At 43.8% G+C, this 24,609-nt stretch overlaps 1 protein-coding gene across 1 annotated transcript; it reads left to right on the top strand.

Annotated features, from left to right (window-relative positions):
* Positions 1-1,084: 1,084 nt before the first annotated feature.
* On the top strand, positions 1,085-24,609 carry MYOM3 (myomesin 3). The gene is made up of 36 exons (XM_027705996.1): positions 1,085-1,256; positions 1,397-1,471; positions 2,118-2,277; positions 2,535-2,692; positions 3,650-3,745; positions 4,407-4,495; positions 6,920-6,964; positions 7,178-7,318; positions 7,908-8,069; positions 8,331-8,472; positions 8,565-8,764; positions 9,052-9,105; positions 9,414-9,541; positions 10,101-10,284; positions 10,992-11,166; positions 11,744-11,865; positions 12,544-12,731; positions 12,884-13,010; positions 13,514-13,692; positions 13,769-13,883; positions 14,159-14,315; positions 14,657-14,766; positions 15,259-15,303; positions 15,425-15,561; positions 17,004-17,148; positions 18,264-18,323; positions 19,024-19,091; positions 19,364-19,474; positions 20,223-20,310; positions 20,940-20,978; positions 21,405-21,510; positions 22,263-22,426; positions 23,002-23,038; positions 23,151-23,173; positions 23,265-23,320; positions 24,023-24,609. Exons 1-36 carry the CDS (start codon positions 1,150-1,152, stop codon positions 24,317-24,319), a joined length of 4,290 nt encoding a protein of 1,429 aa, XP_027561797.1. The 5' UTR covers positions 1,085-1,149; the 3' UTR covers positions 24,320-24,609.

Below are 24,609 nucleotides of genomic sequence, written 5' to 3'. Positions count from 1 at the left end.
CGAGCTGTGGATTCCCAGAGCAGGGGCTGCGGCACAGCCGGGGATGGATGGGAGCCAAGAGTGCCAGTGTTTGCTCCAATGTTTGCTCCAATGTTTGCTCCAATGTTTCACCTGTCGGAGCAGGATCTCCCTGGGAAGCTCCTCTGGTCACTCATTGGGAAAATCCTGCTGCTTGCTGAGCAAGTCCTTTCAGGCTCATGTTCTGAGGGATGCTGTTTTCTCCATGGTTTATCAACCTTTCTCTAAGGGCTAAGAAGTGACGACTGATCTCTCAGGATGCAACCAAAGGACTGGATAAAGCATTATCCTCCCAAAGTACTGGACTGTAACTGTTCCTGTCAGCAGCCTGGGAATAGGGAATTGCAGGTGGGAACACTGCAAAGGAGTGCTCTGTCTCAGCCCCTGGAACTGGCTGAGCATCCTGGGCTAGTGCAAGGTGTCCCTGCCCATGGCAGGGGGGTGGAATGAGATGGGCTTTAAGGTCTCTTCCAGCCCAAACCATTCCATGATTCCTGCACAGCAGCCTGTGTGCTTGGCTCAGCAGCATTGCCTTATCAAGCCCTGGCACATCCAGGCAGGGTCAGGTGTGATCACAGCCTGGGGGGTCACAGGCTCTTTGCCATCACAGCTACCCCTGCAATATAGTTTCCAGCCTGAAAATCTGCTTATTTCCTAAACTTTTCTTCCATATCTCATCATCTGATGTTCCATATCTTATTTTGTCCCTAATCTTCCATGTCCCTCTGGTCTCCCTCTCATGATGCTCCTCATTTGTCTTCCTGCTATATTGGGGGTCTGATCTAATGGAACTCCCTGGGAGAATATCCACCAGATTTAGAGCACAAGATCAGTCCTGGGGAAACAAATCCATCCACAAAGTGCTGCCTACTGACTGTTCTGTTACAGCTTCAGCTGCCTTGAAGGACTTCATTTCTTCATCTGATTCCATTTTTCACAGAAGCACAAACCCCTCTCCTAGTGTGAAAGTCAGAAAAAGGTATCATGAACCTTCACTCACAGCCCCTGAACGTCAAAGCAAAGCAAGGACTTAATTATCACTCTGGGATATTCTGTTGAGGTGCCTTATTTGAAAAACCACTTTATGTTTTATTCTATTCCAGCTAAGAAGTTCATTTCTGACTTCCCAACATGGGAACCCGAACCTTCTTCCACCACAGAGAGGAGGAGCAGAAGGAGGAGAGGAAACACAGCTTGCAAATGACCTCCACAACCAGGAAGAAAAAGTTCAAAACCAGGTGAGCCCCAGAGCTGGGGACAGGTTGAGTCAACTGGGCCCAGACAGGACTTTCTACACATTCACAGGTTTGCTGAGTTTTGAGTTGATGAACTCATGGAATCTTGTCTGGGTTCTTTTACATGTGTCTCCCTCTGGAAGTGAGGAAGAAGAGACTTTCAGCCTTTCAGAGCTGTCGATAGCAGCTGCCCTTGCCTTGACCTCCGAACTGCCAAAGTAAGTCAGGAATCATGGTAACTCAAATATAACCACTGTGAGGGTCACAGTTTCCAATTTATTTTGTTTGTAAGCAAAAAGAGCAGGTTCAATTGAAAGGTTCTTCCTTTAAAAACAAAAGATCTCAACTAAAATGCAGGAAATTAAATTATAGTGCCTTGGCACCTGTGATAATGAGGAATATTGCCCTGCTCACAAGCAAAGGACTAAGAGAAACCAGATTTCAAAGGAATGAGTGGAAAATAACAGTCAGATTAATAAATTAATGGTAGCAAATGGGACTCTCCCTCTTTCCCAGAAAATCTTGGCATTGATCCTGCTGTCCATCCTTCTGTGATGGCTGAACAACCAACATCCCTTCTCCCTTCAATCCATCTCCCAGCTTTGTGCCTGTCATTAAAAGTGGTCAAACAGTGGGTCCCTGTCTTGTGCCATGGAAGTCTGATCTCTCATGGGAGGGCTGCTGGTTCCTGTGAGGGATAACTGCCCAACATTCATACCCACACTGCAAGCAACTGGTGTTTCTGTCCTTAACACTTCTGGTTTAACCAAAAATATGTGCTTTAAACAACAGCAAAAAAAGACCAAAACAAAATAAAAAGCATTATCCTGACTTCTGATGGCTTTTTACCACCCTGTGTTCCAGGGACCACAAGATAAGACGGGAAGCTGACATCCTAGAGCTGGAACAGAGGGGGCAAAAGAGGATTCGGTTTGGGAATGACATGGAGCGGTTTGAGGAGGAGGTGATCCGGAGCTGCAGGCTGCTGCGTGTGAGGGTCGACAGGAAAGCCCTGAGGAGGAAGGTCAGCTCAGACACCTCCACTGGTGACAGAAATGCCAATAGGATTAAAATTACAGCCATAGTAGCACCCTGGAGAGGATCCTGAACCTCAGCAGGTGTTAGGACAACCTCAGAATCGCTCAAATCAAGGATAAGGCCTTGTGCTCCTGCCATTGAGGCCTTATCACACCCCTTTTGTAAGAGAATTTGTGCAATAACAGAATTGTGCAACAACAGAATCCCTTTCTATCGCCTTTATGTGGTGTCTCCTTGTCACAGGCTGTGGAAAAGGCACGTGTGGAGAAGGAATACATTGAGCTGCGCTCAGGGAGACCCCCCATGTTCTGGATCCCCCTCAGGGCACACGCAGTGTGGGAGAGGATGGATGTGAAGTTGGCCTGTACCGTCCTGGGCTCCCCACCACCGCAGGTCACCTGGTAGGTCAGTCCCAGCCATGACCCCTGTGGGCACAGTCTGTGCATTCCAGGGAGCAGCCAGAGGAATAACATCTGTGTCCTGCCAGAGAGAAGGAAGGGGAGCTTCAGAGGTCACAGAAAACACTCTCAGTTCTCCAGCTCCACTGTAAGGACATTGAGTGCTCAGTGGAAGCAATGGACAGTCCAACGGGGCTCCTTCTGGGATTGATATTCATGTAGATTTATTTCCCTGTTCCCTTGGTGTTGTCCTCTGTCCTGCAGAAAAACCTGGGATTTAAGTCTCAGAAACCAGGATCTATCTTCAGCACTAAACCACCTCACACATACACACCTTCAAGGCCTGGCTGCCCTGCACACCATGAGAGTTTTAGCATTAAACTGCTTCTACACTTTGTAAAATACAACACAACTCTCACGTTTACTCACTTTGTACATTTGCCAACCACAGGGAAGGAGTGTTGAGTTCTGGGCCTGACTGCAGCACACACCATAGCAGAGAGATGGAAATAGATGTAAGATCACCTCAGAAAACAATTTGATCAGTTTGTCCAAGTGATCGACCCTTCCTCCCCTGGAAGGTTTAAGTAGGCAAACATTTGGATTACTAATGACTTCACAGGCAGGGAGCTCCCCATGTCCTGTGTCCTTCCAGAAGGGCCTCTTTGAATTATTCAAAGAGCAAAGAGAATATGATCCTCCCACAGATCCCCGAGGAACACAAAGCAGAGACATCTGCAAACTCCCTCCCACGACCTGCAGAGCAGGGAACGTTAAGCCAAGGCCACCAGCATCCCTAGGGAAGGGGCAAGCAGGACTAGGGACGGGATCTAGGTCAGCTGCAAGGCTGCTTTGGATTGAAGTGAGAGACCTCTAAAAGAGGGAATTGTGTCCACTCCTCTTTTTTGTTGTGCTTGACATAGGTAATTTCCTAATAGCATGTTGTTTGTGTTCAAATAGGTTTAAAAACGGAGTCCCCATCGATCCCTGCCTGGCCCCAGCAGGAAAATACAAGATAAAAAACAAATTTGGGATGCTGACCCTGCACATCAGCAGGTAATGTGTGTGCCCTTGGCTGAGCTGGTTTTTTTCAGTTGAATAAGACCTACTCTGCCAAAACTCCCAGTTTGTGTATGATAAACCATAAAAGGTAATTCTTCTGGAATCTGACCTTGCCTGACTTCAGGGCGCTGTGTTTGAGCTAAACCTGTGCCAATCTCAACAGCAGTTCATAAAACAGCAGTTCATTTAAAAAATCCTAAAAAAAAAATGAAATTTAGAACCTTAATTTACTTCTCCTCCTCTTTTTGGGCATCACCAACATTTTCTCCTTCAGGGTAAGGCCACACACGTGAAGCACTTCACAAACAGACACAGCAATGTGATTTAGGATGGATCAGTGTAATCAGGAAGACATCAGTTCAACTCTGTGAATCATACATGTGATAGACACATGCATATCCTCAGTGGAATCAAGTCTTTTGCTTGCTCAGTACTTGAAATGTTTTGCTTCTGGGTACCAAGAGAGAAATCTTGGCCACAAAGTATCAGAAATCCTTGTAATCGAAAGGAAAAGCAGCTTCTGGATGAAAAGCAAATATCTCCTTTTAATTTCTGGGATTAACGGGGAACCCCTTTGAATCCGTCCTGTGAAATATGAACCATAACTGAAAGCTAAAAAGGAGGGGAAATGTGTTTGTTTTTTTTTTTTTTTCAGATGCTCCATGGAAGATTCTGCTGAATACAGTGTGGAAGTAAAGAACCAGCACGGCGAGGCTTATTCATTTGCCACGGTGCTGGTCAGGAGTAAGTACAAAATATGTTCCTTTGGCTTTAAACTTTCAAATTCTGTAGAATCTTCAAAATATTTTTATATATTATATTTTCAGTCTGGAAAAAAAGCACTGTTAATGGGAGAGGAGAATTCCTCTCACCTGTTAGTGAGGAGAAAGCACAACTGACCAAAATAATCTAGGCTGCCACTGATATATATGTACATGGCTGATAGAACAGCTTCTCTTTCTCAGTCACTTCTGGACTCAGCCAAAATCTTTCAGGTTCCATATGGACACAGCTGTCCCCGGGTTAAAATTGAATTAATTTAGGCATTTTTTTTCTTCTGGACTGCTATGAAACAGCCACACAGTTAAATACACAACAGGCCTAGCAAGACTCTGCTGCATTTCTGAAGATAAGCAAGAAATTGGTTACCAAGACCTGTGGCTTTCAGAGGGACCTCTCAGTGCAATAGTGCAGAGAATACCATGTTTTTCTCTCATATTAGTAACTACCAAGAGCAAATACAAGATTTTCTTATTTGATCTGTGCTGTTCTTAAAATAACTGGCATAGGGAATAATTCAAATGGCAACAGATGAATAGGAAGGGTTTGTTTTGGACATCTTTGGTCATGAAGAGATGGGTTTCTTCAACTGATTGAATTCCAAAGCCAGCTTGAGCTATTTTTTCAGACAGAATGGGTTTTGTTTGGTTTAGACCATATATTTTTTACTAGTGCTGCAAATATATTCTTGGCTCTGTCATGGGTTATGTTAATATCAGACTTATTCTTCACATGCCATATTTTGATCACCTCTGAATCCCATTTGGGATATGTATCCTACAGAAGAATGTGACTCCAGAATTGTAACAGAAGTGTATCAGGATATCTTTCAGATCCTTTAATTGAACGGTGTCAAAATTCAACATACCTGGAAAAGTGCAGCAGATATTTACCAGTTCTAAAGGGTTCTGTAAAATAAGCCAGAAAACCTTCATTTGCAGCTTTCCCAGATTTCTAAATACCCTCACCCCAGTGCAGAAATACAGAAAGAGTTCCCAGGTGTGCAATGCTTCTGCATTCCCACACTGTGTCCATACCTCAGGAACTGGCCTTTGCCTCAAAGCAGCAGCAGCTGTCTGAGAGAAAAATTCCATGCCAATAATCACATCCTCCTCTCCACTCCTGTCAGAATCTTTAGGATCAGGGCAGGCATGATGGCAGGATAAGGGTCTAGCACAGAAAGCCCTGGATGGGATGGTTCTCCTCACCTCCAAGTGCCTGATTAACCCTAATCTCTCATCATCAGCCTTTCCAAACCACTTGCAGACCCTGCTCCCCGTGGCTGTGGTGAGGGGCCCACTCTGCTCCTTCTCCCAGGATTTCTCATGCCATCCCAGTAACATGAGTCTTCCTTTTGCTATTTCCATTTAACAGTCTGAAAATAGAGACTCCAGCAAGGCCTTAATCCTGCCTGCCCTGGAAACATTCCTGGTGCCCCGGGCAGGGCGATGGCATCTGTGCCCCTGGCCCCGCTCTGTCTGCAACGGCCTCGATGCCAGGGGAGGGTCTCTGGGGTTTCACCTTCCCTGAAGACATCACTGAGGGTCTCCCAGGAACCTGGGATGAGGCTCTGCTTTAGCTCCCATGCTTTATATTTCTTTCCTCCTCAGCTGTTAACACTCAGCCTCATGTTTTGCTTGTCAGAGAGCTCAGCTACTGCCAAACCTCAGTCACTGGAAGAACAGGCGTTGTTTTATGGGCATTTCTGCCAACTTAAGAAAGGAAAGTGTCTCAGTTTCACCATGTGTTAAGTGCATCAGTTCTTGGATTTCAGCTCCAAATGATTTCACTTTGTGATGTGGTGCCAACAGGCCAGAGCAGGTGGAGTGGGCCAGCACCCACCTGTGATGCCCCTAAAGAATCCACAATCTTGAAACAAGTGATTTGGGACACACTTCCCTCAGCTCCAGGGATTACCTCAGTGTATCAGAAGAAATATCCTTGCTTTTGGTTAAATCTTGAAGTCCCAGCCACGGGTAGTTTTCAAGAATCCCACACCATCCTCTGGGAATGCTGTTTCAACCCAGGGGTTTGCTTTCACTCCAATTTTTATTTTGTTTGCTTTTAACTTGCCTAGTGCAGCTTTGAAAGGCAGAAGCCAAACTTGAAAAACCCTCCTCAGCTCTGAACAGCTGAGTGCACATGAGCATCCAGAGCAGTAATTCTTACACTGGCACAGCCATGGGAACAATCCCCTCTGCAGACACATCCCCAGTTGTTTGTGAAGGGCATCAGCTGTCAAATAAATTACAGTTTTACCTCTTTGAAGGTTCACACTAAGGGCTGGTTCAAGGGAAAAACAGTTTGCTGAGCATCACTGGACATTTTTGAGGAGAAGATAAACACTGGCACGAGATTTACTAAACGTATTTCCTTCTTGTCTTATAGAATACTATGGAAAGGAGTCAGGATTTGATTCGGAAATATACAAAAGTGAGTAAACCATTGATGTTATTGTTATTTATTTTCATAGCCTGAAGCAACTTGATTCTTTTTTATCCTGAGCCAGAGCTTTTCCCATTAGCCTGACTGCATGTGCAAAGTGCAAGCTCAGGTACCACTCTAAATATATGACAATAAAAACACTACAGGGAGAAAAGCTCTGGAGGCCTCTTTATCTTGCTGACTTTTACTCTTATTCTACAGGATCCCTTATGGCCAGAGAGGCAGATTTTGCTTTTCCACTGAAACCCTTATTTTCAAGAGAAAAGGAGCCTTTCACCCTCTCCTGTTACTTCTCTTCTGATTTACTTGACCACCAACGAGACATCACCTGGTTCAGAGATGGTTTGTAGGCAACACCTAAGTTTATATGTATTTACCTCTAAGAATATACCATTGGAATTTGTTGCTGTGATTGAATGTTCACAGAAAAGAATCAAAATTCAGGATTTCTGAGCTGCTCTCAGTTCTCCTCAAGATACAGATGCCACTATTTAATTTCTATCTTTTCCCCACTTGTAAAGGATGATACCACTAAAATGTTTTGGAGGTAAGGACATTCCTGCCCATAGGAATAATTTAAAAGCCTTAGTCCTATCCAGAGAAAGCACCAAGTGTTTGCAAAGCTTGTGGTTCTGCAGTGGAAAAAAACTTTTGTTATGCTCAGCTGGCAATCAGGGATTTCCATCTTGGCCACACTGGTGATCTTTGTCTGCTATTAAGTTTTGGGAAGCAGGAACAATGCAGTAAAGACTTCTCCTGCCATTCCAGCAGCAAAGTTGGACCAGTCCATGACTATAACTTGGAGGCACAACAATAACATCAGGAATGTCTTACAGACCCTCATCTTGCTCTTTTGTGGGTTTTGCTGCTTTTTTTTTATGCCCCTCCTAACGAGCCAATCCAGGTGAAGTTCCTGTCCCCCTTCCCACAGGTGAGTTGCTGCAGAATTCCCAACGTCAGGAACTGAAGTACCAGGACCGGGAGGCCTCTCTGACGGTGCCGTGTGCCCACAAAGAGGACGAGGGATTCTACACCATCCGTGTCCCCTCCCTGGATGGGTACAAAGAACAGACCACTTATGTGTTTGTTAGAGGTACATGCAGAGAACAAAACCTCCTTCCATGATACCTTGGCATGAAGGAATTCCCAACCTCACACACAAGAAAATAGCTCCTGATTCTGCTTGTGGATGCAGTTATTGAAATGACCAAATGTCATTTTCAGTAGTGATTTAGAAAACACAGCTTGCATTACTGGGATGTAGGTCCTGAGACACTTAAAATTAAGCTACTGAATGAAAATTTTGGAACAGAAAGGAACAGAAAGTAACCATCATCCCTCGGTGTTTCCACAGATGCTGCAGCAGAAACTCCTGGTGCTCCTGGATCCCCACTCAGTGTGAAATGTCATGATGTGAACAAAGACTGCTTGATTGTCTCCTGGGTAGCACCCAGTGATGATGGAGGAAGTCCAGTCCTGGGGTACCTTATTGAAAGGTCTGTAAGTTAATCACCTTTGAGCTAAAAAAGCTCGTTATGTTGTTGTGGGAATACCCCAAAGGAACTCCCTGGGCTGTGTTTCGTTCCAGGTGTGTTGCTGGGTCAGAGGATTGGGTCCCCTGCAATGCCCAGCCTGTGAAAACCTGCAGGTGCCCTGTCCTGGGCCTTGCTGAGGGACAGATGTACCAGTTCCGAGTCAAGGCTGTCAATAAAGTGGGCATCAGTCACCCCTCCAAAGCCAGTGATCCAGTTACAACACGTGACCCCAGCAGGGACAGGAGAGTGACAGGTTTGTACAAAATCAGGACAAATTTCCCCTCAAGGACAAAGGGAGGCTGCAGCTATAATTGAAGGCAGTTTGTCCAAGTTCTCCCCATTCTCACAAACACCACTGGAACACTCTGTGCCTTCATGAACCCACCTTGGGACTATTCTGGGCAGAAAAAAACAAAATATCATTGTTTGTGACATGAAAGGTATATAATTAGGCATATAGCAAATGCCACAGTCCTGGGTTCTGCCTTTCTTCCCAGCATCTCCCCTGAGTGGATAACATTGCCCTGTTTGACATTACAGTTATTCCGTATGACGAAGGCAGGACGATAGAAGTATCCAAGGATGACCTGGAGGGTAAGTTCCAATTTCCCCTGAGCCTTTTTCTAAGAGAGGAATGATTGTTCTGCAACAAGGAGATCTGTGAAAACACGACTGGAGAAAAGACACTTTGGAATATAACCATAATAAGCTGCACAAGGATCAGAACTATCCCAAAGAGCACAGCCTTTCATCATAATCTTGGTTTGCCTCTGTGTCCCCAGAGGATTTGTCTCCTCCTGTATATTGATGAATCTTAATTTATAGTGGGAAAACAGTAGCCATTGCAAAAGAACTTTATTTTCCTGCCATATTATCACTAAAGCCTTTCTACCTTCCCATAGGACACATTAAAATTCCACTGCCACCCACCAATGTTCATGCAAGTGAGGTCAGAGAAGATTATGTGGCTTTGGCCTGGGATGAACCAGATCCAAGAGGCAGAGAGCCCCTCAATTATTATGTGGAAAAGGTAAGAAAATAACATCACATAGAAGGGGAACTGCAGAGCAGAACCATTCCTTCCTCAGGTGGGTTGTGGCACTGGAGAACCACAGCCTCAAAAGTGGCTGGTTCAGCCTCCTTCCTGCTCCTCAGGGCACCTCATCCTGACTCTGACACCCACTCCAGGACTAACAATTAACAGAGAATAAACTTTTACACTGCAGAACAGTGGCAGAATTTTAACAGGAAGGACCCTTCCTGCTCCAAAGGGTGGAAAAGCTGTGAAAAACTGCACAGTCCTTCACTTTCCTGGTTAATTAGTATCTTCTCCCAGTCTCCTCTCATACACACTCATTTCTCACCTGCTGCACCACTTCTCCTGCAAAGGGGCCCTCTGTTGCCATGGGAGAAAAGTTTGGGTCTAGCAACAAGAAATCTGTAATTTATGGGTTTGGTTTGTGGTTTTGTTTGTTTGGTTGGGTTTTTTTCACTACTTTCCTACAAAGATCAGCTTTGTTATCGGTCAGGGGGGTGGTTTGTGCCTGAGTTACAACACAAGTTGTAAATCATCACCTTTTTCGTTACAGTCAATTGTGGGCAGCAACTCCTGGCAAATGGTTAATCTGGACATGCCAGTTAATTCCCCAAGATTTGCACTCTTTGATCTTGTTAAAGGCAAATGTTACCGTTTCCGTGTGCGATCCGTTAACAAGTATGGGATCAGTGAGCCATCCCTGCCCAGTGAGCCTGTGACTGCTGGAGCAAAACTGGGTAATTATTCCATTACTCTGCTCTGAAAATAACGTGGGAGTTCCCCCTGCCCGCCCCTTCCTTTAAACTTCACGGTCTGTGGTTACACAGCAGTTGCTTTGATATAAGGAAATCTCTCAAAGCCTTAAATCCTTGTTTAATTACTTTGCAGTTGGTCAGTGCAGTGTAAATCTGACCAAGCAGGGAGGGGGGAATTACATTTAACAAAATAGAAACAGTTGAAGCCTGTGTTTAATCCAAGTATGCTTCCAGCAGGGTGTGAGGGAGGGGACACACACCAGTGTGGAAGCACGACACGAGGCTGCAGCAGCCTGGTTTGGGGGGTTCAGACAGGAGGCAGAGGAAGAGGAGACGTGGCAAACCCAGACATAAAACCAGAGTCTGTAGACTGGGACGATGTCCATGGCACTTTGCTCTCATTTCATACAATCACAGACTGGTTTGGGTTGGAAGGGACCGTAGAGCTCATCTCATTCCACCCCCTGCCATAGCCAGGGACACCTTCCACTAGCCCAGGTTGCTCCAACCTGGCTTTGGACACTTCCAGGGATGGGGCAGCCACAGCTTCTCTGGGCAACAATCTGAAAATGGTGCTCTGGAAAAGGTGAATAAATCAAACAGGCCAACTCAGAATATTTTGGTGTTTTTTTAAATTATAGATTTTAAACTTCCCTATTTTTCTCTGTATTTTTTTTCTCTCTTTTTAGCTCCTCTGCCTCCACCGTCTCAGGTTTTAGCTTTCAGAGACACCAAGACATCTGTTGTTCTGCAGTGGGACAAGCCAAAGGATGGTCAGGAGCCCCTTGGGTATTACATCTACTGCAGGGAGACTGGGACAGAGGAGTGGCAAACTGTCAATAACAAGCCTGTGACGTGCAATGAGTGAGTTCAGCTCTTCTCCTCCACTGAGAGATGACAGGGCCCAACCCGGATTCTTCTGTTTCTGGCTGGAGTCATATTTCAGATAAAAAAAGACCTTCCTTCACTCCCCCCACACAGGCTCACCCACACACAACCACCACGTCCTCCTTGAGAAATCAGGATTGCTCAAAGCCTCACTTTTACACCCAAAGCCAGGCTGACAGCACAGTCTGTGTGTTCTTCTCAGGCTGGGGCTGTGCAGGTACACACACCTTGGGGCACCAGCAGAACCACATTCCATTTTTTGCTTGTTTTCCAGCAGGGTAAGTTGGCATCACTCACATGTAGGATGTAGAGTCCCTCTCTCGCTGGGGGGGTCACATAAAGTCCATTAAAAACTCCTGTTTTTTCCCCTGACAATTCCAGCCAGCTGTTCCATACTCACTGTCTGATTTGTTGGGTGACACTTTAATATGTAATGGCAAATAATGATTTTTGTAAGAACAAAGCCTTGTTAATAATGTGTTGCTGTTGATCTAAGCACTGTTTACTTGTACTTTGCACAGTCAAACACAAACATATTAATTTACTCTCCCAGATTTACTGTTCCTGGGCTGCAGCCTGGAAAAGAATATGTCTTTTGTGTGAAATCTGTCAGTGAGGCAGGACTGAGTGAGAGCTCCCCAGAGACAGATCCCATCGTTGTCAGGCCAGCGATCGGTGAGTGGTGACACCCCCCTGCACAAACACACCAAAATTGAACCCCTCAAACCCCCATCTATCACACATATCTACTGCTGCATGTAATGGTGATAATGTTTGAGAAGTAAAGCAACAGAGAATTGATTTTCTTGTGCCCTGCAGCTTCTGCCATCAACTACACTTGCCACGGGTGGGCAGAGTTAGTTAATTAGCATTTTGACTTGGCAATGTGTTACATTTCCAGTATTAACTTGGCTCTGCTACAGGTGACCATTTTCAGAGCTCAGTTATGCTGTGTCTTGAAATCAGCATTGGGAATTTCTCAGGGCAATCACAAAGTCCTACTGACCACATCAGCCAGGATCTGCCCCTCCATGTTCCTCATTTTATTGAGCCCCTGCTTTCACCTCCTCTGTCACACAATCCATAAAGCAACACGGGAGAAACATCCTGAGACACAGCCGTGCCTTTTGCTGTGACTTCCAGATGAGAACCTGGTCATCTTCAAATCCTTTTACACTGCAAAAGTGGTATTTAGGGAGCCTTCACACAAACAGAATCAGATGAGCACACTGAGATTTCCTCAGCACAGTTCCTCCCTACACTTGGACTACACTTCTTTTCCCAACCCCTGTTGGGAACCAACCCTCCCAACCAACCCTGCACTGAACAATCCCCTGTTTTCTCTTTGCTCAGCTTGCCCATCGGCCCCACACGGGTTTGTCCTTCTGCACTGTGGGAAGACCACCATGACCATCGGCTGGAAGGCCCCGAAGCGCAAAGGAGGAACAAAGATCCTGGGTTATTTCCTAGACCAGCACGACAGCTCTGAGCTGGACTGGCATGGGCTCAACACTCAGCCAATTCCTCGGCGAGTTTGCACGGTATTGCTCTCAGCTGTGACCCTGTGCTGCTCCAGGCACAGCTGTACCAAGGGCTGAGCTGCCTTTCCTCCAGTTCCAGCCCAGGAGTCTCCTCTGACCCTCCCCAGAGCAGCAGGGCTGTACTGACTGTGTTTGCCCTCCTGTACCCAAAGGTCAGCGGCCTGGAGGAAGGTCACCTGTACGAATTCCGTGCCCGTGCCATGAACATGGCTGGAGTTGGGGAAGTGTCTGAGCCCAGCGACCTGTTCAGGTGTGAGGAGTGGAAGATGCCAGAACCAGGTACCTCTCATGTACATCACTGTCATCATGGATGGCAGAGTATTCTGAGCTGGAAGGGACCCACAAGGATCGAGTCCAACTCTTTAGTGAACAGCCCCTACAAATCATCTACAAAAATGTCACTAGGTGTATTAGTTATCTCCTCACTCTTCCATGAATCCAAGGGGCTTCTGAACACTATAGATCTGTGTAAACATTTCCAGGGACGTCCCGGTTCAGAGTATTATTTCTGCACTACACAGATACAGCACCCAGGTATTTTTAATAATATTGCTTCCAGAGAATGAAGAATCTGGATCTAAAATCCTAATTCCTTTGTCTATTACACCACAGCAAATAACAGTAAAGCAGCTGGTTTATGCTTTTTTTTTCTAGAGCCTACCCCTAATTACCACAGAAGGCATCTCCTAGTCACTTGTTACCTTAAAACCCTTTCTGACCCCAACCCAAAGTGCACCCAGCTGCAGTTTTGAATGTTGTACAGACTCCCTTTGTCTGCACAGGCCCCCCTTACGATGTGAGGTGCAGTGAAGTGAGAGACTCATCCCTGCAGCTGCACTGGGAAGCACCACTGTACACGGGAGCGGGTCCAGTTACAGGGTATTTTGTGGACATGTGTGAAGAAGGCTCAGAGGAATGGAAACGGATAAATAAACAACCCGTAGCCACAACCCACATGAAGGTCTGTACACACTCTGAGTATCCAAGTGGTGCTTCTCAGTTGGTCTCACATTAATTCCTGACGATGTTTCCTGCAGGTTTCAGACCTGGAGACAGGGAAATGCTATATTTTCCGAGTAAGAGCACTGAACAAGGCTGGAATTGGACCCCCTTCGCTCCCCTCGGATCCTGTGGTGGCCAAAACCAAACCTGGTATGAAACCAAAAGTGATGAGATTGTGTGAGCCTGTAAGTAGAATGATGACTCCAGTGAAAAACTGCCTTAAAATGCACCAGCTACTTGTTTCAGAGCAAGAAAGACCCCACAGTCAAAATAATGATTAGCAAATCAAACTGCCCAAATTGATTTACTCAAACTGTACACTTTGTGGTTTGGTTTTTTGGGGGTTTTGTTTGTTTTTTTTCAGTTAGATGTGCAGAAGCTCAGCCCTGATCTGCTTTGGTAAGGAATGTTTTTTACTCGTACAGGCACAAATGAAATTGAACTTGGGGTCGACGAAGAGGGTTTCATTTATATGGCTTTTGAAGCTCCTGAAAAGAATGAATCCTCTGAATTTATCTGGTCAAAGGACTATGAAGGACCACCAGATCCTGACAGAACTAAGATTGAAGAGAAAGGCAACAGGTGAGTATGTAAAGCACACTGAGAAAACTAAGTGCAGACTGTTGAATGAAGAACACATTAAACACTGAGAAAAACATGAAGCCAAATGTTTCCCTCTCCTTTCCCTGATTCCCAGCTCTGGTGTCCATGAAATGCACCCTTCAGTGCAACCTGCAGGTCACCAAAGGGAAGCACCAGTTATCACATTGCCAGTGTTTCTGCCTTGCTCCTCGGTGTCATTTATAAATGCCAATTAATTCTCTATTTCATGTTCTGGGCGTATCAAATGTATTGCATTCTGTTAGAGGAGGCATGTTTTTTGAGGAAAATATAATTTTTATTATTGTTCTTTTTACTTCTAGATCTAAGCTTATACTGAAAGAGCCCTCAGAAAAGGATCTGGGTGTCTATTCAGTGGAGGTCACGGATGTAGATGACGATATCTCTGCCAGCTGCACTCTAACAAAAGAAGGTAAACCCTAATAATTACCAACAACAAAAAGCTAGTGTGCCCTAATTTTCTAATATTAGATGTCTAGAGGAAAGTTTCTTGTAGAGGAATAGTAAGTGACTAATGTCACTTAATGACAGTGGCATCATTAGAAAGATGTTTCCCATTCTTTGAAGGCTCAAGGGCAGTTTCTTTTACAGTGCCCTAAGGAAAGATTCCATGCTTCCAACTCGACTGGAAAGTCATTTTTCCATTACAGTTCAGATTTCATACACAGCTACACTATCACAGTGATTTAAAACTTCTTTAACACGCTCCTTGAATTGATACAACCAACATTTTATTCAGACTCAACTAAGAATTATCTTCACAACCTTCTCTAGTCCTTCCCATTATCAAGTATTTTCTTCCTTCTTGGCACAGTTCATTAACAAATTAAATTAAATGGATACAATTAATTTGTTTTGGCCTAGTTGTGTGTATCTAAATGACTTTTTATTCTTTGCATTTCAGATCTGGACAAGCTACTGAAACGTAGCCACGAAATCAGGAACCCACGTAAGTCGAAGCAGCAAAAGACACCACAACCACATGTACAGAGTGGGAAAGGGGAACCCTGGCTGAGCCAAATCCTGTGGTTTGCCTGTGATTCCCCTCCGTGGTTCTCTTTGTTTGCCAGTGATCAAGCTGATATCTGGCTGGAACATTGATGTTCTGGAGAAAGGAGAAGTGAGGCTGTGGCTGGAGGTAGAGAAGCTGTCCCCGAATGCTGAGCTGCACCTCATCTTCAATGACAAGGAGCTCAAAAGCACCCCAGTAGGTTTTATTTTTGGATTTAATTCTGACTTCTGCTGAACAGGGAGATAGAGGAAATAGGTACATTCCCAGTTTTCTAAATTCCCATCCCATGCCTAAACAGAAAGGCCACTGCCTGATTCTCAAGCTGTGCAGTCCCAGCTGCGAGGCTGCAGCTCTGACACAGTTGCAGGCAGGGCAATATTCCTCAGCAATATTCCTCTGACAACCTGCTATTTCCCTTTGATAAAGGACTTTTCTGACAGTAAACCTCAGCCACACGTAATTTGTGGGATGATCCAAATGCACCCGTGCAGAGCTCTGTCCTGGGTGACCACACTCGACCCATTTCAGTGGGTGCTAAAGAAATTCCATCTCTTGGAATGGGATGGGATATTTTTCTTCTGCCTTCCCAAGACAAACTGAAGCTTTCCACCCTGTCCATTTGAACTAAATACAGACAAATCTCATGAATTCTAGAAGCAGATGGAAGTGATTTATTTGCCAGTGTGGGGCACTGGAAATAGCCCTGCCTGGTGTGTCACAGCGTGCCCCGACCTCCCGAGACACCCAGAAAAATGCTCAGGCCTCCTCCTTGTCTTCCCATATCAAGTTAATATTATAACATTTGAAAAGTATTTGGAATGACAGGACCAGAGGGGAGAACAGTTGAGAATGAAGCACAGTATAAATCAGCGGCCTGTCAGTTCAGTGCAGAGTGGCAATGCCAAGATAAGGAACAGAGCCCAGGGAACAAAGGACCAGCCCAAAGCGGTTCAGAGGTGTCAGTGCCGTGTTGGGGGGTTTAAAACAACACCTAACAAGTTTATCTAAGGTTTTGTCTCTTCTAAGAACTGTCTCTTCCCCACTGGAGGGCTGACATGTTTACAGACAATTAAAAGTGTTTGTCAGGCTCTTTGTAAGGATAATATTTGCTCGGAGCAAACAAGGCAGTGAGGCAGAATTGATGATATTTATGTCCAAGCATCTGGCAGTTTCGGGGTGTACGTGGAGGAGGTTCAGCAGCACCTGCAGGAGGGTGGAAATGTTGCTCATCACGGCCAAATATGCAATTACCTGTCACAGATTTTAATTAGTGCAACACTTCTATAATACTAAAAATCACAGAGATTCTAGTGAGCTGAAAGGTGCATAATATCCAGCAAGGAGGAATGTATTGTGTTTGTTAGGTGGTTTTAACAAAAACTTTATCCCTGAGGAAGGCTCTGCTGGAAGCAATTCTACCATTCCTACACATATAAATAATAGCTGAATCCCACGGGATGGAATAGCAGAGTGCAGTGCCTCATTATCCTGTAAAAACAGGGAAGTTTATAAAGATACAGATACAAAATGACTGGAAAGGTGTTGTAGAAGATGCTGTGCCAGGATCTGACCTTGGAGCAGTGGAAATAAAACTGTGGAAAAACTCTTCAGTTTATCATATTTTCTTCATTTTACAGACACATAAGATAAACTTTGTCAAGGAGAAAGGTCTCGTAGAACTGATAATCCAGGATTTCTGTGCAGATGATAAAGGGATGTACACAGCCCAGCTGCAGGATGGGAAAGCCAAGAATCAATTCACCCTAGTTCTTGTGGATGAATGTAAGTGGAAATTCGGGATCAAATATAGACTGCCATGCCCAGTGGAAACTTTGTGAGGCACTTGAGGCCCCAAAGTATTTCCAGCAGTTACAATGGCACACTGGGAATGGGGAGAGCAAATACTTATTTTAGCACACATTTAAAGTCCAGGAATCATTTAGGAAATTACCTGAATTTCTCTTTAACAAAAATTGAAGCTTTAGGTCTTATAAATAGAGTCCTTGATGATAAAAACAGTGGAATGCTTAGTTATTTCTTTCAGATGTTTTACATATTATCTTGCTATGGCAAACTGTGCCTTGGCAGCAAACTGTGCGATGTGTTATTTAGCACATGTTTATCTCAGGACAGGATCAGGTTGAAAATTCAGTGTATTCAACAGCTGGGTGATTGCATTGCACTGAATGCAACAAAGAGACCGGTGTCAACTGCACTCCAGGACAAGGCCAGGCAGCAAAGCAACATGAAACATGCAGGGTCCTTGGATATGCAGCACAGAGAGCCTTTTAAAATGAATTAAAAATAGAAAGTAACAAGACTGCCATTCAAATCCTTCCCCATCGAGTTCCTATCTCTAGTTTCAGTTCTTGCATTTTGCTTTCGAGTGACCTTCTAAAGCTTCCAAAGTTTTTGAATGGAAAATGTCTGTAAAATGTCAAGTCTAGTTGACTCCTGGAGAGAAACAGGCAGTTCCCCAGAGTGATTCAGCACATGCTACATTCAGGATATAAAATAAATTCGATGAGTTGTGCTCTAAAAGTGCCCATTTATCTTTGCTGACAATGAACGAGGCAGAGAAGCTGTGGTTGTCCAAGACTAGAAAAATTCTGTGCTCTCTGCCTTCTGTGGCTTCTTGCTTTTTAAACTTATTTCAGGGGGGTTTAACCTTTTTGTAAGGTGAAGACACCTCTTTCATTTGCTAAATGCTTAATGGTCAAGTCTTCAAAGGCTCTTTTGTTTTAATGAAAGTCAATGTGAGGTTCTCAGCGACCAGCACAGTGAAAGAATGAGGTGAATGGTGCACAAACAAACATCACAGCTCTGAGAACACCTTTTGGGAGCAGAAATTTCTAACAATGGGGGGTTTGTTGATTTTGTCCATTGCTGTTCCGTAGGTTTTGCTAAAGTTGCAGAAGAGGCTGATGCAAAACGGAGGGAATGGAAGAGAAAGCAGGGTAAGACAAAACAGAGGTTCATCACTTGCCAGAATTGTGTCAAAAGGATGGCAAAACCCAAGCAAAGTTATTTCACTGAGTGCTCTAAATATTTTTCTTTATCATCTTTTTAAACACGTTATTTAAGGTGATTACCACACTAGGATAATACTCCTTATTTTCAGATACTTTGCTCTGCCCTTAAAAATCAAAATAATTTATTTAAATAACTTTAGCCAAACTACCCAGAATTCTTAGTATGGATCTGCTGGATCAGTGCTGTAACATTTTTGAATTCTGAAAACTGTCCAGTCTATATGTAATAATGAATAATATGAAAAAAATGTAATTAAGATCCACTTACTTTCCCTGGAGAAAACAGGATTCTCTGGATAAGTTTATAAAGATCCGTGTGTTCCACTTTCATTTTATCCCCCATTTTATATTCATGAATAAGGAAGTTCTTAAAACAAATTCAGAGGAAAAACTACTTAATTGGAAAGATTATTCCCTTCCCGTGGGGATAAAAATATTCACTTAATAACGACTGTGACAACACATTAGACCACAGGTCCAGCTTCCTGGTTTGAGCTGCTTCGTATAGGATGAATTTCCCCTGCAGCGGCACTGCGGGAATTCAGCACTAGGGGGAAGCATTTCTGCAGGTAACACCAGAGAGCTGCTGAAATCCATCGCCAAAGATGTTTATTTTCTTTTCTAGGTCCACATTTTATAGAGAACTTGAGATGGAAGGTGACAGAGAGCTGCGAGGTGCTCCTTACCTGCAAGGTACACACAGCCCGGGATGCAATTCCTTCAGCATTCAATTTTAGGTGTGAATTGTAAGAGGATATGAAGTGTTCATCCAAATGCTTTGTTGCCAACCAAGGAAAGTAAGGAGATGTTATATTTTGGGCAGGAATTTTAATAAAGAAGGGGGGTTTCTAAGATTCTGGAGCAATTCTCTAATTGTAAGTGATGCTTCTTATTAGAAGGCCATCCAGGAACTGAGAATTAAAATGCATTTGGGATCCTGACATCTAAATGTTGACTTCAAACAGGCAACAAACCTGAGGAAGGACACCAAGTTCCAGTGGTTCTTCAACCAGAAAGCACGAGCAGGTGGAGTGTTTGACCCCCAGACTGGGATAGGAACTCTACGTATCACAAAGGTGAAAACCATAAAACAATTCAGAGGCTTTGGTGATCACATGAAAATGCAAAAAAATATGGGATGATCTTATTAATATTCCACGTGTTTTGGGTAGAGGAGAAAACTTCTAATGTTGTAGTTTAATGACTTTCAATTTTAGTGGAAGGTGTCCCCTGCCTGTGGCAGGGGGTTGGAACTAAAGGATCTTTAAGGTCCCTTCCAACCCAAACCAGTCTCTGATTTTATGATTCTAATAAGAAATAAGATGTTTTTAACAGTGAGTGGCTGTTAAAAGTTTAACACATCTTGAGAGGCTAAAAAGAACCCGAGGGCTTTTGTGATCAGCACTGGCTGCCTATTCTGGAGATGAACTTCAGTGCCATTGAAAAAAGAATCACTGAGCTCGTTACAGAATGAACCAAATGCAATTTTATGGTTTAACCCATGGAGAAGGCCAGAGAAGCTGGCAGAACCCCCCTTGTAATCTGAACTGCCTCAGAGAAGGTGCAGCTGAACAAAGGGAGCTTGGTGGTGCAGGGGGAGCTTCAGTGCAGTCTCTGTGTGGCTCCTTCCAATCTTGTTTGGGTTTGATTTTATATTTTAATTTCAAACAGCCAAATCATCACTAGAAAACAAGAAGAAGAAAATATCAGCTTTTCACCCTCTTCCCAACCCTGTTTCAATGATATGGGAAATTCCTTTGGGAGGGGTGTTGTTTGGTTTTGGGGTTTGTTTCCCTTTATAGATATTACACCTGTATTTGGTAGGTGACCAAAGCAGATGAAGGCCAGTACAAAGCAGTTGTTTCAGACCAGCGAGGAGAGGACTACACCCAACTGGATCTCACAAAAGGAGGTAAGAGAACCTTGTATCACACAATAACACACATTCACAGCCCTGCCAAGGATTAATTTTGGATTTAAAACCAAATTTCATCACTTTCTACGACATTGTTAATTACCAAAGTACTTTTATAGAGATTAAAACCTGCATTAAAAATTCACTGGTCAAATTTAAAGGGTTTCCTGATCCACATCATAATGTCATTTACATCTGCAGTCATTTCTCAAGTTTGGACTGCACTATAAATTCTGTCAAGCACCACAGTTAAAAGCTCAGGAATTTTTCAGTCACTTCAACTCAGCATCAATCAGAAGATTCTGCTTTCAGAGATTAAATTCTACCCCGACATCTGGAATCCATCATTTAAACCTGACACATAAATCTCCTTTCTGGGAGGCAGTTGGTTGCACATGTTGAATGTTAAGGAAGATAGGAGCATCTAAATTTGGTAAGAAATGCCCAGCATCTAAAAATACATGAATCAGTGACAAAAACTCCATTCCCAGTGAGCTCTGCAACAGAAGAAGACAACAAATAACCAGTGGATATAAAACATCCTGAACACAGTGAAATAAAGTTGGTAGATCAGATATGATTTGATAAATACTGGATTTATAGACATTTAAATCTTTGTCTTTCAGCCTTTGAAGAGCTTCTCAAGGAGCTGTGCAGGATCAGTGGTATGTCATTGGGGGGATGTCCCAGTCAGAGCAAACTGCTCTGGAGCTGCCCCTGGGCTTGGATCAAGTAAAACACCACCCATTCTCCTTCAGTGTGAGGAGGATGGTCAGTAAATAAATCCAGGGACTTAAAACCCCCTGCACTTACAAATTAACTCTGTGCTGGCACCTGCTCCTTGTCCCAGCACTGCTCTGGGAATTTGGCCAAGCTGTGCTACTTCTATGACATGTGTGGCCCAGACCCGTGTCTCTACAAGAGACACGTTTTTCTACAGCTCCTAAAAGCTCCAGGGTCTCCAAGAGGCAGAATTCCACCCTGCTCTCAGCCAGCCACGTTCTCCACAGGGAAATGTTAATGTGTCCCTTGGGATTTTGTTGGTGTGATGTTTAAAATTGTGCCTTCTTGAAAGTCCTCCTCAATTTCAGCTCTTTCTGCTACACCTCTGAAAATCCAGCCCACTGAGGAAGGCATCAAAATCTACACTGATGTGAAGTATTTCACAGACTACATGAAAACAACTTGGTATCACAAGTGAGTCCCAAAAAAATATTTGCAAAGCTCTTCTAGAACTCTGTTTCTTGTAACTGTTTATCTAAAATGAAACATCTGGGCCCGAGCCCGTGTGTTTTTAAGGCAACTGTAGATTTGTCTGAGTAAGGGCTGAAAACCACAGTTCACCCTCATCCTGCAACATGTCTTGGAATTCCAGAATGAGCAGTCTTGTTATTTTTATCTTAGCACTGCAGAAATATTTATAAGTGATTATCTTTACTAGAATAATAATGATGCCCTTACAATACTGCTCAGTTACAGCCTCCTTGGTTACAGACAGGGTTTTTTCCAAACACTTTATTTCTACTACTCTTTTCCTAAACCACTCTATTTCCCCACTCTGAGTAACAAATATTCCCAAACATTATAAAACACTTCCCAAACACTGGCTAATTTAGCCTCATAATGTCTTCATAAATAGAGAAATGGTGTTTTATTAGACACCACCTTCACACATATATAAGGAGGCCAATATTTAATAATGTTTAAGGGCTAAATGCTTACAAATATTCAACCCATAAACGCTATTTAATCTCCTAAATAAGGTCTTTTTTAAGTTTGTAAAGCTTTGGCAAACTGCCTAAAATCCCATTCCCCATGGGATTTTCACCAGTGACTAAGTACAAGTGAATCCTGACTCCCACACTTCCAACCAGCACAGGTCTAAAAAAATTTAATGCTCTAATTTATCCAGCTCTACTAAATACTAATGAAGTGATGTGTTTGCTTAGGGATAAACAACTAGAAAGCCGGGACAGGATGAAAGCTGGGAGCACCATGAATCGGATCTGGCTCCACATCCTGAACCCCACGGATGCTGATAAGGGAAAATACACCCTGGAGTTATTTGATGGGAACAAGTCCCACAAACTGTCAACAGACCTGTCTGGGCAAGGTGAGCTGAGTCAAACCATCCCAGGAATGAGAAATACCTGAGCTGCTTTCCAAGAGTCCTCCAAAGCCAGGGCAGGGATTCCTCTCTCCTTTATCTGAGATGGAGCCACAGAGCTGTGACAGCACGTGATGGAATTGGGGTGAGAAGGACAGGGAAGTGCCCACAGAAGCCAGGGAAGCACCAGGAGAAGGGAAGTGGTCAGGACTGAAGCCTTTAAAGAGCCTTGTCACAGTGTAAGGCACTGCTGGGGAAGGGATGAGCAGAGGGGCAGATGCTACTGGGATGTGTCTGATTTTGTTGGCCAGCAGAGCTTCCAGGTGGAACCCTGGAAAAGAGAACTTTCAGGTTTACAAACACTTTTCCAAACTGTTGGAGATTTTTTCCCCCCTCTGAACTTCTCTTTGGAAAGGTCCCAAAGTATAGAAATAGAGCCATATTTCCCTAAGGCAGGCATAGACACCATCTAGATGATAATTACATTTATCTATGTAATCCCAACACTGAGGCATTATGTTAAATTTACTGAATCAAACAAAACAAACAGCAACTTTCCCTAAAACCTTTCATTCTTGCAGCCTTTGAAGATGCCCTGGCTGAGCACAGGAGGCTAAAGTAAGTTCCTGCCTAAATGTTTTCACAGCTAAATCTATTTTGAGTGTCATACTCTAAATTGAGAATGTAATGGCTAATAAATAAAACCACAATCATTTTCTCTCACTTGCAGGGAAGCAGCAATAGCAGAAAAGCGTAAGTAAATTAATTTCTTTCCTTCAGTTCAACAAAGCCAAGTGGTTTGCTGATAAGAAAAAACTAAAAGGTCGTATTTGTTCACTCCCAGGTCGTGCCAGAGTTGTTCAAGGTCTGCCAGATGTTGCCACCATCATGGAGGATAAGGTAATATTGAGTAACTTTGTTAATTGGCCCTTGCACAGACACAGAAGAATCACTGATGGGGAGGAAAACTGCTTGTTTTCCCCTCCTGTACATTCCCAGCAGCTTTTCTGAGCTCCTGCATTTGCCAGGGGTGGGAAGTGGGACTCCCCCAGCTCATTTTCACAGCCAGATCCTTTCTGTTGTCTCCCCATTTCACAGGATTAGACTTCAAGGCCTTCAAGTGCTGGACCTGATTTTCCCATCACACCAACTCCCTGTTTACATTTCTGAGTCACATTCCCCTTTACACAGGCAGCACAAAACCCCTGTACAATAATTGCAAATTCATCATGTGCCTATTTAAGTGTGACTTTATAGCATAAGAAGCTATAAAAAGGCAGTAGCACAAATATAAGTCAGGCCCAGTGGATTCAGGCAGGTTAATCCTGATTATACCAGAGGATACCAGAAAAAGGAGTGGCAGTCTGGGAATGTCACCTGTGGAAAATGTAATTTTTATTTTTCTTAATTTCTTTTTGTTATTTAAAAGATGTGTGGATGTGGCTTTTGGGGACGTGGTTCAGTGGTGGCCTTGACAGTTCTGGGTTAAGGATTGGACTCGATGGTTTCATTTCCAACCTAAATGATTGAGATTCTATGAACTGAATTTCCTTGCACTTTTCTAACTTCATAATCTCTCTCTGCTCTCTTGTTTTACAACAGACCCTGTGTTTAACTTGCTGTGTTTCTGGAGATCCTCACCCAGAAATCACTTGGTTCAAAAACGAGAAGGTTATTGTGTTCAAGGACAGATACAAGATGGATGTGAAGGGTTCAATGGTCACAATCACCATAGAGAAAGTCTGCAATGAAGACACAGGAAAATACAGCATTTATGTCAAGAATAAATATGGGTCTGAAACGGGGCAGGTCACTATCAGTGTCTATAAACACGGAGAGATCCCAACAGGAACGGAGCAGGAAGTCCCAGCTGGGATCAGGATGAAAAAGCCTAAATGAATTAGTTAATTATCTCCCCTTGAATTTAGCAGGAATTTAACTCCTTTGGATTCCTTTCAGTGTCTCTGCCCTAAAATTCAGGCTCGTGTCTCTGTGTTTATTTTAGAAATATTTCAGTGTTTTTTTTTGGGTGGTTGAACTCTGTGTGGGAAATACCAGAGGATTCACACATGAGAACCAGGCTTTTAGTGGAGGTTTTTTGTATTAAATCACCATGTGTTATGGATTTTCTTGTAGCTGACAAATGCTAATGTGTGTGTTATTAAACTTCAACCCTTGGTGACATCTCA

This window comes from Neopelma chrysocephalum, unplaced genomic scaffold (assembly GCF_003984885.1).
Source record: "Neopelma chrysocephalum unplaced genomic scaffold, ASM398488v2 Primary Assembly neopelma1_361, whole genome shotgun sequence".
Lineage (NCBI taxonomy): Eukaryota > Metazoa > Chordata > Aves > Passeriformes > Pipridae > Neopelma > Neopelma chrysocephalum.
Note: the sequence above shows the minus strand (reverse complement) of the source record. Positions and strands in the feature narration are given on the sequence as shown.

Excerpts from the sequence above, each read along its gene's own strand:
- MYOM3 (XM_027705996.1), top strand. The coding sequence starts at position 1,150 with ATGGGAACCCGAACCTTCTTCCACCACAGAGAGGAGGAGCAGAAGGAG. Across the intron at positions 2,693-3,649 it reads CCACCACCGCAGGTCACCTG|GTTTAAAAACGGAGTCCCCA; the intron begins GTAGGTCAGTCC and ends GTGTTCAAATAG. Across the intron at positions 15,304-15,424 it reads CCACGAAATCAGGAACCCAC|TGATCAAGCTGATATCTGGC; the intron begins GTAAGTCGAAGC and ends TTTGTTTGCCAG.